The sequence below is a fragment of the Palaemon carinicauda genome, chromosome 41 (genome assembly GCF_036898095.1).
Source record: "Palaemon carinicauda isolate YSFRI2023 chromosome 41, ASM3689809v2, whole genome shotgun sequence".
Classification (NCBI taxonomy): Eukaryota; Metazoa; Arthropoda; class Malacostraca; order Decapoda; family Palaemonidae; genus Palaemon; species Palaemon carinicauda.
This window is the reverse complement of record NC_090765.1, coordinates 56,623,940-56,639,365: the sequence shown is the minus strand read 5'-3', so window position 1 is coordinate 56,639,365 and position 15,426 is coordinate 56,623,940. Positions and strand designations below refer to the sequence as shown.

At 32.6% G+C, this 15,426-nt stretch overlaps 1 protein-coding gene across 1 annotated transcript in view; it reads left to right on the top strand.

Annotated features, from left to right (window-relative positions):
- Positions 1–15,426, top strand: part of LOC137632433 (cell adhesion molecule Dscam2-like) — a 187,160-nt gene that overhangs the window by 116,701 nt on the left and 55,033 nt on the right. Inside the window, 1 exon segment of the mRNA XM_068364365.1 lies at positions 14,389–14,508. Coding sequence (XP_068220466.1) covers positions 14,389–14,508 — 120 coding nt within the window.

The following is a 15,426-nucleotide window of genomic DNA, read 5'->3' as shown; positions in this document are numbered from 1 at the left end:
TAGGCCTTCAGACACAATCTCCGATACAGATAGGCCTTCAGACACAATCTCCGATAGTGATAGGCCTTCAGACACAATCTCCGATAGAGATAGGCCTTCAGACACAATCTCCGATAGAGATAGGCCTTCAGACACAATCTCCGATAGTGATAGGCCTTCAGACACAATCTCCGATAGAGATAGGCCTTCAGACACAATCTCCGATAGAGATAGGCCTTCAGACACAATCTCCGATACAGATAGGCCTTCAGACACAATCTCCGATACAGATAGGCCTTCAGACACAATCTCCGATAGTGATAGGCCTTCAGACACAATCTCCGATACAGATAGGCCTTCAGACACAATCTCCGATAGTGATAGGCCTTCAGACACAATCTCCGATAGAGATAGGCCTTCAGACACAATCTCCGATAGAGATAGGCCTTCAGACACAATCTCCGATAGAGATAGGCCTTCAGACACAATCTCCGATAGAGATAGGCCTTCAGACACAATCTCCGATAGTGATAGGCCTTCAGACACAATCTCCGATAGAGATAGGCCTTCAGACACAATCTCCGATAGAGATAGGCCTTCAGACACAATCTCCGATAGAGATAGGCCTTCAGACACAATCTCCGATACAGATAGGCCTTCAGACACAATCTCCGATAGAGATAGGCCTTCAGACACAATCCCTGATAGAGATAGGCCTTCAGACACAATCTCCGATACAGATAGGCCTTCAGACACAATCTCCGATACAGATAGGCCTTCAGACACAATCTCCGATAGAGATAGGCCTTCAGACACAATCCCTGATAGAGATAGGCCTTCAGACACAATCTCCGATACAGATAGGCCTTCAGACACAATCTCCGATACAGATAGGCCTTCAGACACAATCTCCGATAGAGATAGGCCTTCAGACACAATCCCTGATAGAGATAGGTCTTCAGACACAATCCCTGATAGAGATAGGTCTTCAGACACAATCTCCGATAGAGTTAGACCTTCAGACACAATCTCCGATAGAGATAGGCCTTCAGACACAATCTCCGATAGAGATAGGCCTTCAGAAGCAATCTCCGATAGTGATAAGCCTTCAGACACAATCTCCGATAGAGATAGGCCTTCAGACACAATCTCCGATAGAGATAGGCCTTCAGACACAATCTCCGATAGAGATAGGCCTTCAGACACAATCTCCGATAGTGATAGGCCTTCAGACACAATCTCCGATAGTGATAGGCCTTCAGACACAATCTCTGATAGGGATAGGCCTTCAGACACAATCTCCGATAGTGATAGGCCTTCAGACACAATCTTCTTGATACACTTGCGTCTTCAGTTCCAACATTTAGATAATAATACACTTGAATGTCAGTCCTTAATGTAGATCAGGTTACCACACATTTTATAGACACATGTTAAAAAGCTTCAAAATAGATACTCCATGACACACATCTTTATTTCCAACATTTAGATAATAATACACTTGAATATCAGTCCTTAATGTAGATCAGGTTACCAGACATTTTATGGACACATGTATGTTCAAATATATTAAAATAGATACTCCATGACAACATATTTAGTTCCAACATTTAGATAATAATACACTCGAGTATCAGTCCTTAATATAGATCAGGTTACCAGACATTTTATGGACACATGTGTTCAAATATATTAAAATAGATACTCCATGACAACATCTTCAGTTCCAACATTTAGATGATAATACTCTCGAGTATCAGTCCTTAATGTAGATCAGGTTACCAAACATTTTGCAGACACTTATATGATCAAATATTTTGAAATAGGTACTCCATGACACACATTTTCAGTTTGAACATTTAGATCATTGCCTCTATAAATATAGACAAACATTTAAAATACACTCTGATATCTGTACTCGATGTAGATCATATCACACTTTATTTTGTAGTTACGTACAATACATATTCAGATATTTGGAAATCGACAAATAAATTTAATTTCATTTCCATTTTGATAAACAATTTGTCTAGGATCTCTTATAGAAACCTGATCATATACATACACAGATATGTTTAAATATGATTCAAAATATAAATATTGATCTTATTGATTTAAAACTGATCTATAGTACATTCATAATTATAGTTAGGATCTTCCAAAAGCCATTGATGTTATATATGAATGAATATTTATTAAAATATAATTTTTCAACAAATTCAATATTCTTTGATCATATATATGCTCCCATATTCTTTTAAATACTAATGTCTTTTTAAATGTCCCTAGTTATTTAAAAATCATAAATACAATAGGAATTATGAATGAAAAAGCTTTCTTGTATTTATCAGAATTATCTTGTTAAAGAATGATAAATTTATTAGTATACTTACACCACCATTAAAACATGTTAATTTACTAATCATAATCCCATACCAATTATTAAATATGCCCCGAATGTGAAATACGTTCATACTCTTAGTACGGATATTGAAAAATTTTCAGTGTCCTTAGTATTTATATAGGAATACATCACACTTAACAAGTAAATATATTTATGTACAGATAATCATTAATATAAATCTTTTTAATACTATGTAGCCGGATATTGCAATGTTCAGTATCCTTAATATTTATGTAGAAATACATCACACTTAACAATTAAATATATTTTTGTATCGATAAACATTAATATCATTCTTTTTAACACTATGTAGCTGGATTTTACAATGTTAAATATTTCTTTAAAAATACACAAAATTTAACAAGTAAATATATCTATGTACAGATAAACAAAGAGCTATGAATATATCGCAACACTTAAATCTCCAAAATTTATTTGCTAATTGCTAATATATTTACGTTGATGTTTCGCATTGATTTTTGGCCAACACCAAGCACTTATTTATTTTCTATCTCATCTCCCAAACCCCTTCGAAGAATAATCATTTCTTTATTTTTGAAAAGTGTAAAAAAAAAAAATCTCGTTGATCCAAATTTTTGTAAATCATGAGATATCACACGGACAAAAAAAAAAAAAAAAAAGTTTTGAAAGTCAGATTTTTGAGACGATGGACGTCATATGACAGGTAATATTTTGCTTGTATTTTTTTTTTAAATCTTCTTTGTCCTTTTTTTATATATTGAAAAAAAAGGAAGATTTTTTTTTGTGCATGGTTTTATTAGCATGCCTCTGAATGTGTTTTTTGATCCTTCCATTTTCATTTTTGGATCGATGGATGAATTCATTTTTTTCCCTTATCCTCTCACCCAATTCTTATCCAGTTTGATTTCAGAAGATCCTTTGTCGACAGAGCCGTATATGTATATATATATATATATATATATATATATATATATATATATATATATACATATATATATATATATATATATATATATATATATATATATATATATATATATATATGTATATATATATATATATACATATATATATATATATATATATATATATATGTATATATATATATATATATACATATATATATATATATATATATATACATTTATATATATATATATGTATATATATATATATATACAAGCATAATATCTAAATCTATATAAATATATATATATATATATATATGTATATATATGTATATATATATATATATATATACACATAAATATATATGTATATATATACTGTATATAAATGTATGTATATATATATATATATATATATACATACCACGGGCATCACATATAAATGCGAAATAAAATTTAAAAGCCAGTTCAGAATCTTCCAAATTCCAACGGAAAAAAAAAAGTCAGCGTAGATTTATCAAGATGTCAGCAAGAGCTAATCAGCCTCATGATATTCGATCAATTTTAAAATTTAAGAATGAAATATTTTGAAAAATTTAATTGGATTTGATTTTGCTACCAAAAGAATATCAGGAAATTCTTTTTCGTTGGTATTTGTGAAAGATATGAACGCAATATGAATATCTAAAATAAAATACACTGATTTATTTTATGAATACAATTTTAGGAACACAAAAAAAAAACATACTCACACAGATTTCATTAAATATGCAGGTTCATTATGTATGTATCATATACATACACTTATTAAATGGTAATATCTTTACCTTTTTTTAAGCACCCTTAATAATAATCTGAAACATTAAAAAAAAAAAAAAAAGTATATCACAGAAAATATTTTTTTCGATTTCACAAATATGTTGTGTTTGCAATCAAAAACAGGAAGGTGTTAGGAACAAATATTTAAGAATATTATAAAATCTGTAAAGTAAAAAAAAGATACAATTTCCAGGATGATTATAGATTTCTTGTAGATTTAAAGATGAATTTACAGTAAAAACTCCATGTTTAATTTTCATTGCTCAAAGTTTCCTTTTCTTGCATTCAAATGAAATAAAAATCTATGACTAAACAGTGCGGGCTTAACTACGTATTTAAATCTTTTTTTTTTTTTTTTTTTTTTTTTTTAGGGGGACGGGGGTGGTCGGTGCCTAGTCAATGAAATATCATATAAAAAAACATATAGTAAAACATTTTTTTTTTCTTCATAACAAACTAAACATTATAACAATACGTGTCTTATTGTGTTTCGTGAAATCCTATATTAACACAGCAATCAATTGGTTTTTTTTTTCTTTTTTTTTTCAAAATTACCCCAACGTTGCTTTAAGTAATTTCTATACATCTGGTTCCAAAAAACTAATACTATCAAATAATAATTATCACAACAAACGTCTATATCAGTCGGGCACCTCAACCCTTACTGAAGGATGCCAGAAAACTATCAATCAATCAATCAATCAATCAAGCCTTACTGGCATATAATTATATCCTGTTAGGATTCCAAATTTCAAATATTGATTTCTAGGCCACATCTATTATCGGCAGATTATTATTATTATTATTACTCGCTAAGCTACACTCCTAGTTGGAAAAGCAGGACGCTATAAGCCCAGGGGCCTCAACAGGAAAAATAGTCCAGTGAGGAAAGGAAACAAGGAAAAATAATATATTTAAGAACAATGACATTTAAATAAATAATTCCTATATAAACTATGAAAACTTTAACAAAAAAAAGAGGAAGAGAAACGAGATAGAATAGTGTTCCCTAGTGTACCCTCAAGCAAGAGAACTCTAACCCTTGACAGTGGAAGACCATGGTACCGAGGCTATGGCACTACCCAAGACTAGAGAACTATGGTTTGATTTTGGAGTGTCCTTCTCCTAGAAAAGCTGCCTACCATAGCTAAAGAGTCTGTGATTGATATCTTTAGGTGTCGGTTCGTTGAATTTTTTAAAAGTTGAAAAGAAATATCACAATTGATGTAAATAACGGAGTAATTAGGGTTGTGGTGGCCGATGTAGTAACGTCCCTGGCTGATAAACAGCAGACTGGGGTTCGAGTCCCGCTCAAACTCGTTAGTTTCTTTTGTAGCTGCAACCTCACTATCCTTGCTGAGTCATCACCAGTCATTGCCTGGCCATCCTTGGTCCTAGCTTGGATGAAGAAGGGATTTGGGCGCTTTTCATATGTATATAAGGTCAGTCTCTAGGACAATATCCTGCTTGCTAGGGCAATGCCCCTGTCCCTTGCCTCTGCCATTCATGAGCGGCCTTTGAAGCTTTAAACCTATACTTTATCTTGTCATTAATCTCTGTATCATTAATTTTTCTGTTTGTTTTCTTGTTTTTGAGTTCTGCCAATAAGGAAAATTATAACATTCATAGTAATAGGTAATCAATTATCATTAATTTGCTATTTTATAACAACGGAAACTAAGGATAATTTGAAAGGCACGAATGAATATGCCCCTATTTTCATTTATTCCTGCACCTAAATGTTTTAATTAATACATTCATATTTCACCGGATAGCAAATGATAACATTTATTAATAGTTATTGAATACCCTCGATCCATGAGCAATGGGGTTACTTGATAATACACAGTATTCTAGAAGTTTTATTCCAGCTGTGACCAAGTTGTGGAATGATCTTCCTAATCCGGTAGTTGAATCAGTAGAACTTCAAAAGATCAGAGTTGGAGCAAATTTTTTTTTTATGTTGACCAGGCTGACATGAGTCTTTTTTTAGTTTATACATGACACATCTGTTTTTAACGTTGTTAATAGTTTATATAGGACTTATCTGTTTTGACTTTTACTGTTTTTAGAATATATTGTTAAATTATTCTCATCATTTATTTATTTCCTTATTTACTTTCCTCACTGGGCTATTTTTCCCTGTTGGAGTCCTTAGGGTTATAGCATCTTGCTTTTCCAGCTAGGGTTGTAGCTTGGCCAGTAATAATAATAATAATAATAATAATAATAATAATAGTTTGCGGGAGAGGTTTGGCAAAGCTATTCACTTGTTTATGTTCAATGGTTTAAAGGTCACTCGTGAATGGCAGAGGCAAGGGATACCAAAAATGCTCTAGTAGGGCAGTACCATTGAGACTGACCATATATACGTATGATCAGCGCCCAAACGCCGCTCTCCACCTAAGCTGGGACCAGGAAGGGCCAGGCAATGTCTGCTGATGACTCAGCAGGCAGACCTATTGTCTCCTCCAAAATCCCTATTTTTATTATTATTATTATTATTATTATTATTATTAGCTAAGCTACAACCCTAGTTGGTAAAGCAGAATGTTATAAACCCCAGGTCCCCAACAGGGAAATAACTCAGTGAGGAAAGGAAAGAAGGGAATAAATCATCCACAAGAGAAGTAATGTCAGTTAAGATCAATTGAATTAAGGATAGCGAGGTTGTAGATAAAAGGAACTATCGAGTTTGAGCGTGGCTCGAACCCCAGTCTGGCAGATCGCCAGTCTGGGATGTTTCACGTAGGCTACCACATTGAGAATAATTTATAAAAACCCATAAAAATATAACCTTTCTCAGCCCGGTAATGGTTGTGGTGGCCTCTTGGTAACGTCCTTGCATGGTGATCGCCAGGTTGGGGTTCGAGTCCCGCTCAAACTCGTCAGCTCCTTTGGTCGCTGCAACCTCAACATCCTTTTGAGATAAGGATGGGGGTTAGTTTGTGGGAGCCTATAGGTCTATCTGCTGAGTCATCAGCAGCTATTGCCTGGCCCTCCTTGGTCCTAGCTTGGGTACTGATCATATGTGTATATGGTCAGTCTCTAAGACATTGTCCTGCTTGCTACGGCAATGTCACTGTTCCTTGCCTCCAACATTCATGATCGACCTTTAAACCTTTACTTAAACTAGACACCTTTAAATATATATATACTGTATATATATATATATATATATATATATATTTCTCATTCCATTTGTGGCATATACCTTTTTTCTTAAATACGCAACAGCGGGACTCCAAGACTAGCAATATGCTCTCACTCTCTCTCTCTCTCTCTCTCTCTCTCTCTCTCTCTCTCTCTCACATTTCGTATATTTCATCCGAACTTGATCTCGCTCATAAATAGAATACCATTTTCATTACGCATTATTTGATCTACGATTTCATCAGAAGACTAACCAATTGACCTGGTATATCTATGCCCCTCGATGGTCGTATCCCTCCTTAACTGACACGGGAAACTGGACCTTAGATTCACCCTGCGTAAGGAAGATTTCCCTTCAACTTCCAAACGTGTTACAATATCCACTTCATCAAAAAATGATGATGAAATTGTCATCTTTGATTCTGATGATTCGGTTGTGGCAACCCTGGGTAGTCAAGACTTCCGAGGGGGGCGCGGTGAGGGGCGGTCCACTCTGTGGGTGAGGGGCGTGATGATTACCTTATTGAAGCTTCTAGGTTTTAATTATATAGTAGTATATATTTTGGGACGATCATCTATCTATCTCTGTCTGTCTCCACCATACAATGATACCAACAGCAGTTTGCTAACAACCTGGTATGTAATTTGCCGCTTATAGGATAACAGAGGCACAGTGACTATTGGGATTATATATATATATATCTATATATATATATATGTGTGTGTGTGTGTGTGTGTATGTATGTATATATATATATATATATAGACATATATATATGCATATATATATATTATATATATATATATATATATGTGTGTGTGTGTGTGTGTATATATAGACATATATATATATATATATATGCATACATATGTATATATATACATATATATATATAATATACTGTATATATATGCATATATATAATATATAGAGAGAGAGAGAGAGAGAGAGAGAGAGAGAGAGAGAAAGCATAACACCAACTACAAAATCGTACATATTTTTGGCCCCTTCTAAATGACCAATTATTCATATTCCCATATTACTTCCCATTTAACATTTAAGCCAGGGTTGGGTCCTGCAGGCAAATAGCATATATTATTATTCATCGCTATTTCTCTGCTGATATTTCTCTATATTTCTCTATATTTCTCTATATTTCTCCCCTCCCCTTTTCCTTCAGAATAGGAATGATATATTATGCATGGCTTCTGTGACTGTGGTGGACGAGGACTGTATATCTGGGGAATTGTTTACCTTTTTTTCTATTTAAGAATTATATAATTCGTGAAAATCCTTATGAAGTTATGATTTGCCGATTGGCGATCCTCCTTTTTAATTATAAATGTTTGTTGGTTGATTAGAGTGCGTATTATAATCTCTCTCTCTCTCTTTCTCTCTCTGTCTCTCTCTCTCTCTCTCTCTCCTCTCTCTCTCTCTCTCTCGAGAACACATAATACAAGACTATTTTTCACTTGAAGTAATGATAAGCTCTCTCTCTCTCTCTCTCTCTCTCTCTCTCGAACACATAATACAAGACTATTTTTCACTTGGAGTAATGATAGGGTCTCTCTCTCCCTCCTCTCTCTCTCTCTCTCTCTCGCTCCTCTCTCTCTCTCTCTCTCTCTCTCTCTCGACCACATAATACAAGACTATTTTTCACTTGGAGTAATGATAAGGTCTCTCTCTCTCTCTCTCTCTCTCTCTCTCTCTCGACCACATAATACAAGACTATTTTTCACTTGGAGTAATGATAAGGTCTCTCTCTCCCTCTCTCTCTCTCTCTCTCTCTCTCTCGACCACATAATACAAGACTATTTTTCACTTGGAGTAATGATAAGGTCTCTCTCTCTCTCTCTCTCCTCTCTCTCTCTCTCTCTCTCGACCACATAATACAAGACTATTTTTCACTTGGAGTAATGATAAGGTCTCTCTCTCTCTCTCTCTCTCTCTCTCTCTCGAACACATAATACAAGACTATTTTTCACTTGGAGTAATGATGAGGTCTCTCTCTCTCTCTCTCTCTCTCTCTCTCGAACACATAATACAAGACTATTTTTCACTTGCAGTAATGATAAGGTCTCTCTCTCTCTCTCTCTCTCTCTCTCTCTCTCTCGAACACATAATACAAGACTATTTTTCACTTGGAGTAATGATAAGGTCTCTCTCTCTCTCTCTCTCTCTCTCTCTCTCGACCACATAATACAAGACTATTTTTCAACTTGGAGTAATGATAAGGTCTCTCTCCTCTCTCTCTCTCTCTCTCTCTCCTCGAACACATAATACAAGACTATTTTTCACTTGGAGTAATGATAAGGTCTCTCTCTCTCTCTCCTCTCTCTCTCTCTCTCTCTCTCGAACACATAATACAAGACTATTTTTCACTTGGAGTAATGATAAGGTCTCTCTCTCTCTCTCTCTCTCTCTCTCTCTCTCTCGACCACATAATACAAGACTATTTTTCACTTGGAGTAATGATAAGGTCTCTCTCTCTCTCTCTCTCTCTCTCTCTCTCTCTCTCTCTGTGTTAATAAAAGACTTTTTTTGGGATCTGAATCGGTGTGCGTCATTGGCAGTGAATTCAACAACCCCTATTTTAATCTCTCTTATATAATAAAGAGCACATATATATATAAATATATATATATATATATATATATATAAATGTATATACATGTAAATTTATATATATATATATATATATATAAATATCTATATATCTATATATATACATACTGTGTATATATATATATATATATATATATTTACCTCTGGTGGCATGGTTGGAAGCGACCTGGCCTTTCATTTAAAGGGGCTAGGGTTCGATCCCAAGTACGAGGTAGAGATTTGTCTTTATTTAAACACGATATTGTGTTTATTTTCATCCATATATATATATATATATATATAGATAGATAGATAGGTCGCCACGCTCAACTCTCCCCGTCCCTCTGGTATATGGGAGAGAGAGTAGTCATACCCTTGAGTTTGTGCATATCTATCTAATCATCCGACATTCTTGAATGGGTTGCGTACACTATTATTTGCATATTATGCAGCACAGGGCAGTTGCACTCGCTTTTTTAAGGGCGAGAGAGAGAGTAGTCATACCCTTATGAAAGGGGGTTGTGTGAGCGTGCATATCTATCTAAATATTTAGCCGTCATTCTTGAATGGGTCGCGTACACTAGTATTTGTACATTATTCAGTACACGACAGTTGTACTATAAAGGTCAATGCACATATAGCGAACGAAATATGCATGAATATCTGAATTTTAGAATACCTTAAACTTCATTTCGTATCTAATATTTAATATTTCTTGATTTCAGTTTCTTATCTCAAAGCCATCTAAATGCCATGTTTATTTAAAGGGTTCTAAACCCAGAAAGATTAGAGGCTAAAACGATTTTATATGACTGCATATTACAAGAGTTAGCTCATAGCAGAGGAGACTTGAAAGTTCATTGAGTTAAAAAAGAAAATAATATTAGACAGAACTAGAGGGGCACTCAGTAGAGCGCAAACCTCCGCCGCGGCAGCTTATTTCTTGACCTTTTGCTTGACCTTGACCTTCGTCCTTAACATGTATTAATGGTGTGGATTTTCATACATTCAAATATGTTTGAAGTCTCTGTGACAACGATGAAACGTATGGCTGAGTGAATTGGACATTTTGCTTAACCGTGACCTTGTCCTTTGACCTTGACCTTCCAAAATATAATAATTTCCAGCTTTTTACATAACATTTAATCCCTGCAAGTTTCATTATTGAAATTGTGTCCAGGAATCTGTTCACAAACACAAACAAACAAACGAACACAAACACATAAACAAGGGTGAAAACATAACCTCCTTCCAACTTTGTTGGCTGAGGCAATAGGGACTGGTCCTTGATACATATTCTTCAAATAAAGGATCGGTAATTTGAGTCAAAATTTCAATGTGTACCAAAAAAGAGCATCTTTATGCTAAAAATGTCTTTAAAATTGGTTATTTACGAAGACATGACCAACATGAAATTTTGGGACTTATAATATTCCTCCACTAGCGTACGCAATCCGTCAAAAATGACTGCGGAATATTTAAATAGATATGTGCACAGACACACAAGCATCCCCCTCTCACACCAGGGAATGGCTAATTCCTCTCCCCACTACCCGAAAGACGGGGAGAGCTGAGCGTGGAGTAATGATTCTCAAATAACTCATTTAAATAATATTGGTAAATCTTTAACCTCATCATTGTGTGTGTAGGTATGCTTTTATATATATATATATATATATATATATATATATATATATATATATATATATATATATATATATATATATATATATATATATATATATATATATATATATATATTTATATATATATATATATATATATATATATATATATATATATATGTATATAATATATATGTATATATATATACATATATATATGTATATACATATATATGTATATATATACATATATATATGTATATATATAAATATATATATATATATATACATATATATGTATATATATGTATATATATACATATACATATATATATATATATATATATATATATATATATATATATATATATATATATATATATACACACATACATAACGACCATGCCATAACCCTCAACACCACAACAGATGAATCCTTCCAAAAAAAAAAAAAAAAAAAAAAAAAAACCACAAAGCCTAAAACCGCCCATTTACGTAAATGTCCCTCTCGTGAAAAGATCGACCGTTACTTTGGCTTTACAAACCTCGTATTTCCAAAAAAAAAAAAAAAAAAAAAAAAAGTTTCAGATGTACAGGCGAAATGCGAACTTTATGACTTTTAAATCTCTTAATTCTGGGTTTATTAGCAGCTTACGAACTGCTTTACATAGTATAGATATAAAAAAAGGAATTAGGATTTTTTTTTTCTCCCAAATGCTAGAATAGTACATAATATACCCAGTATTCCGGGAGATATTTGCATCATCTAGAATTCTAGATATTGTGAAATGGATTTTTTTTTTTTTTTTTTTTGTAGTGTAAGGTGCAAAGACACATATCACACAAGTTAAGAAAATGGATATATTCATTGTGATATTTCCATTGCACCAATCGTTTTTCTTATAGTTCTATATTGTTATTCATCATTATTGCTATTATTATACTATGTCTGCAAAGAATTCAAAATATTGTAAAATGGATTTTTTTTTTGGTTATAGAATAAGATACAAAAAACACACGTCACACCAGTCAAGAAAATAAATACTTTTATTATATTTCCATTGCACCAATATTTTATCTTATAATTCGATACTGTTATTTATTATTATTGTTATTATTATACTATGTCTGCATAGATTTCTAGATATTGTAAATGGATTTTTTTTATTGTGTAATATACAAACACACGTACACCACACAAGTCAAGAAAATAAATATATTTTATTATATTTCCATCGCACCAATCTTTTCCTTATAGTTCTATATTGTTATTAATTATTGCTATTATTATACTATACTCAATTCTTTTTAGTGAGGCGCATTTGCACCGACTCGCAGCGGTGCCCTTTTAGCTCTGAAAAAGTTTCCTGCTATCTGATTGGTTAGAATTATCTTGTCCAACCAATCAGCGATCAGGAAACTTTTCCGTGCTAAAAGGGCACCCCTGCGAGTCGGTGCAAATCTGCCTCACTAAAAAGAATTGACTATATGTCTGAATAGAATTCTAGATATTGTAAAATTGGAAATCTTTTTTATTTATTATAGAGTAACATACGAAAACACACACATCACACAAGTCAAGAAAATAAATACTTTTATTATATTTCCATCGCACCAATCTTTTTCCTTATAGTTCTATATTGTTATTAATTATTGCTATTATTACACTATGTCTGCATATTGGAAATCCGTGGCATTGAGAGCTTACGTAGAATATTGCATTATTAGAAGATGTCTTGATCAGCTGTGAGGAGTCAAAGCCTTTAATGGAATACTAATTACATATTCTAACACTCTTTTATCATTAATCTCATTTGCATTCACTATTGCATGTACCAAAATCTCTTTATTATATATAAGGAAAATTTTTATGAAAATTGTTGTCGTGCAATTGTTAACAGCGTCATTTTAAGAATTTAATTAAAGTTGATTTCATCTCATTAAAATTTAGAAATTTATTAATTTTCATCCTGATTTTAAGGTTCTTATCAATAAAAATTTTATACAATTATTGGTAGTTGAGTCATTAACGCGAACTTAAGAATGTCTTTGGTTTTAACAATTTAATCAAAAGCTGATTTGATCTCATTGAAATTTAGGAATTTATCAATTTTCATCCTGATTACGAGGTTGTTATCAAAATTTCTTACAATTATTAGTAGCAGAATCATTAACGCGAACTTAAGAATGTCTTCTGTTTTAAGAATTTAATCAAAAGTTGTTTTCATTTCATTAGAATTTAGAAATTTATCAATTTTCATCCTGATTTTAAGGTTCTTATCAAAATGTCTTACAATTATTGGTAGCAGAATCATTAATGCAAACTTAAAAATGCTGTTTCCTATTTTAAGAATTTAATCAAAAGCTGATTTCATCTCATTAAAATTTAGAAATTTATAGATTTTCATCCTGATTATGAAGTTCTAATCAAAATTTCTCTCAAGTCTTTTGTTTGAGTTAGACTTCAAGATTTGTTGACTATTTGCACATATTTGAACTTTGCTTTTCAGATTTGATAAACGTAATATGTTTTTTAAATGGCATCCAAACTACATATATATGTTCATAATCAAATATCTATTTTCAGATTTCAAAGAAAACAAAAATATGATCATTATGAGAGAGATATCCAGAACATATAAGAGAAATATACCAGTAAACCTGGAATATACATTACTATGAAATTTATCGAATCTAAAAGGATGCTTATTCGAGGTGCCAAAAGACGAAATAAAATACAGTATATCAAGCTAATTAAAGATATTATTATTAACTCTAATTTTAAACAGCAAAATAATAAGATAAACGTCTTTTTTTCTCAGCCAACTACAAGACGATGATATGTTGCTTTTATATTTATCTTATTTAGTTGAAGGGAAATCAAACCATTGATGAGTGTCTCTGCTTCGACAGTCCCTCCTGCGTGGTTAGAAGCTCCTAGGGATACGTCCATCACCCTTGGGGGCACCGTGCACATACCCTGCCATGCCCAAGGATTCCCTACACCCAAAGTGTCCTGGAGGAGAACCAGAGGTGTGTGAGAACTATAGATATCTTAGTACAACCGGTATTTGATAATATCCATCAAATACTTTAGTATATTTCAACCTCAATGACTTCCAAAATCAAATATTTTAGTATATTTAAACCTTAATGACCTCCAACATCAAATATTTTAGTATATATGAACCTTAATGACCTCCAACATCAAATGTTTTAGTATATTTGAAACTTAATGACCTCTAACATAAATTTTTGGTATATTTAAACTTTAAGGAACTCCAACATCAAATATTTTAGTATGTATGAACCTTAATAACCTCCAACATAGAATATTTTTGTATATTTGAACCTTAATGATCTCCAGCGTCAAATATTTTAGTATATTTGAACCTTAATGACCTCAAACATTAATCATTTAAGTACTGCATATTGGAACCTGAATTACCTCCAACATCAAATGTTTTAGTATATTTGAAACTTAATAGATTCTTGTATCAAATGTTTTGGTATATTTCAACTTAAATGACACCCAACTTCAAATATTTTAGTATATTTGAAACTTAATGACCTCCTACATCAAATATTCAAGAATATGTTAACCTTAATAACCTCGAACATAAAACGGTTCGGTATATTTGAACTATGATGACCTCCAACATTAAATGTTTTAGTATATTTAAACCTTAATGACCCCCAATATCAAATGTTTTAGTATATTTAAACCTTAATGACCTCCAATATCAAATGTTTTAGTATATTTAAACCTTAATGACCTCCAAAATCAAATATTTTAGTACATTTGAACCTTAATGACCTCCAACATCAAGGTCAAGGTCAAAGGTCAAGGTTACGGTCAAGCAAAAGGTCGAGAGATATAAGCTGCCGCGGTGGAGGTCTGCGCTCTACTGAGTGTCCCTCTTATTATATCTCATGATGCCTTCAGGTATT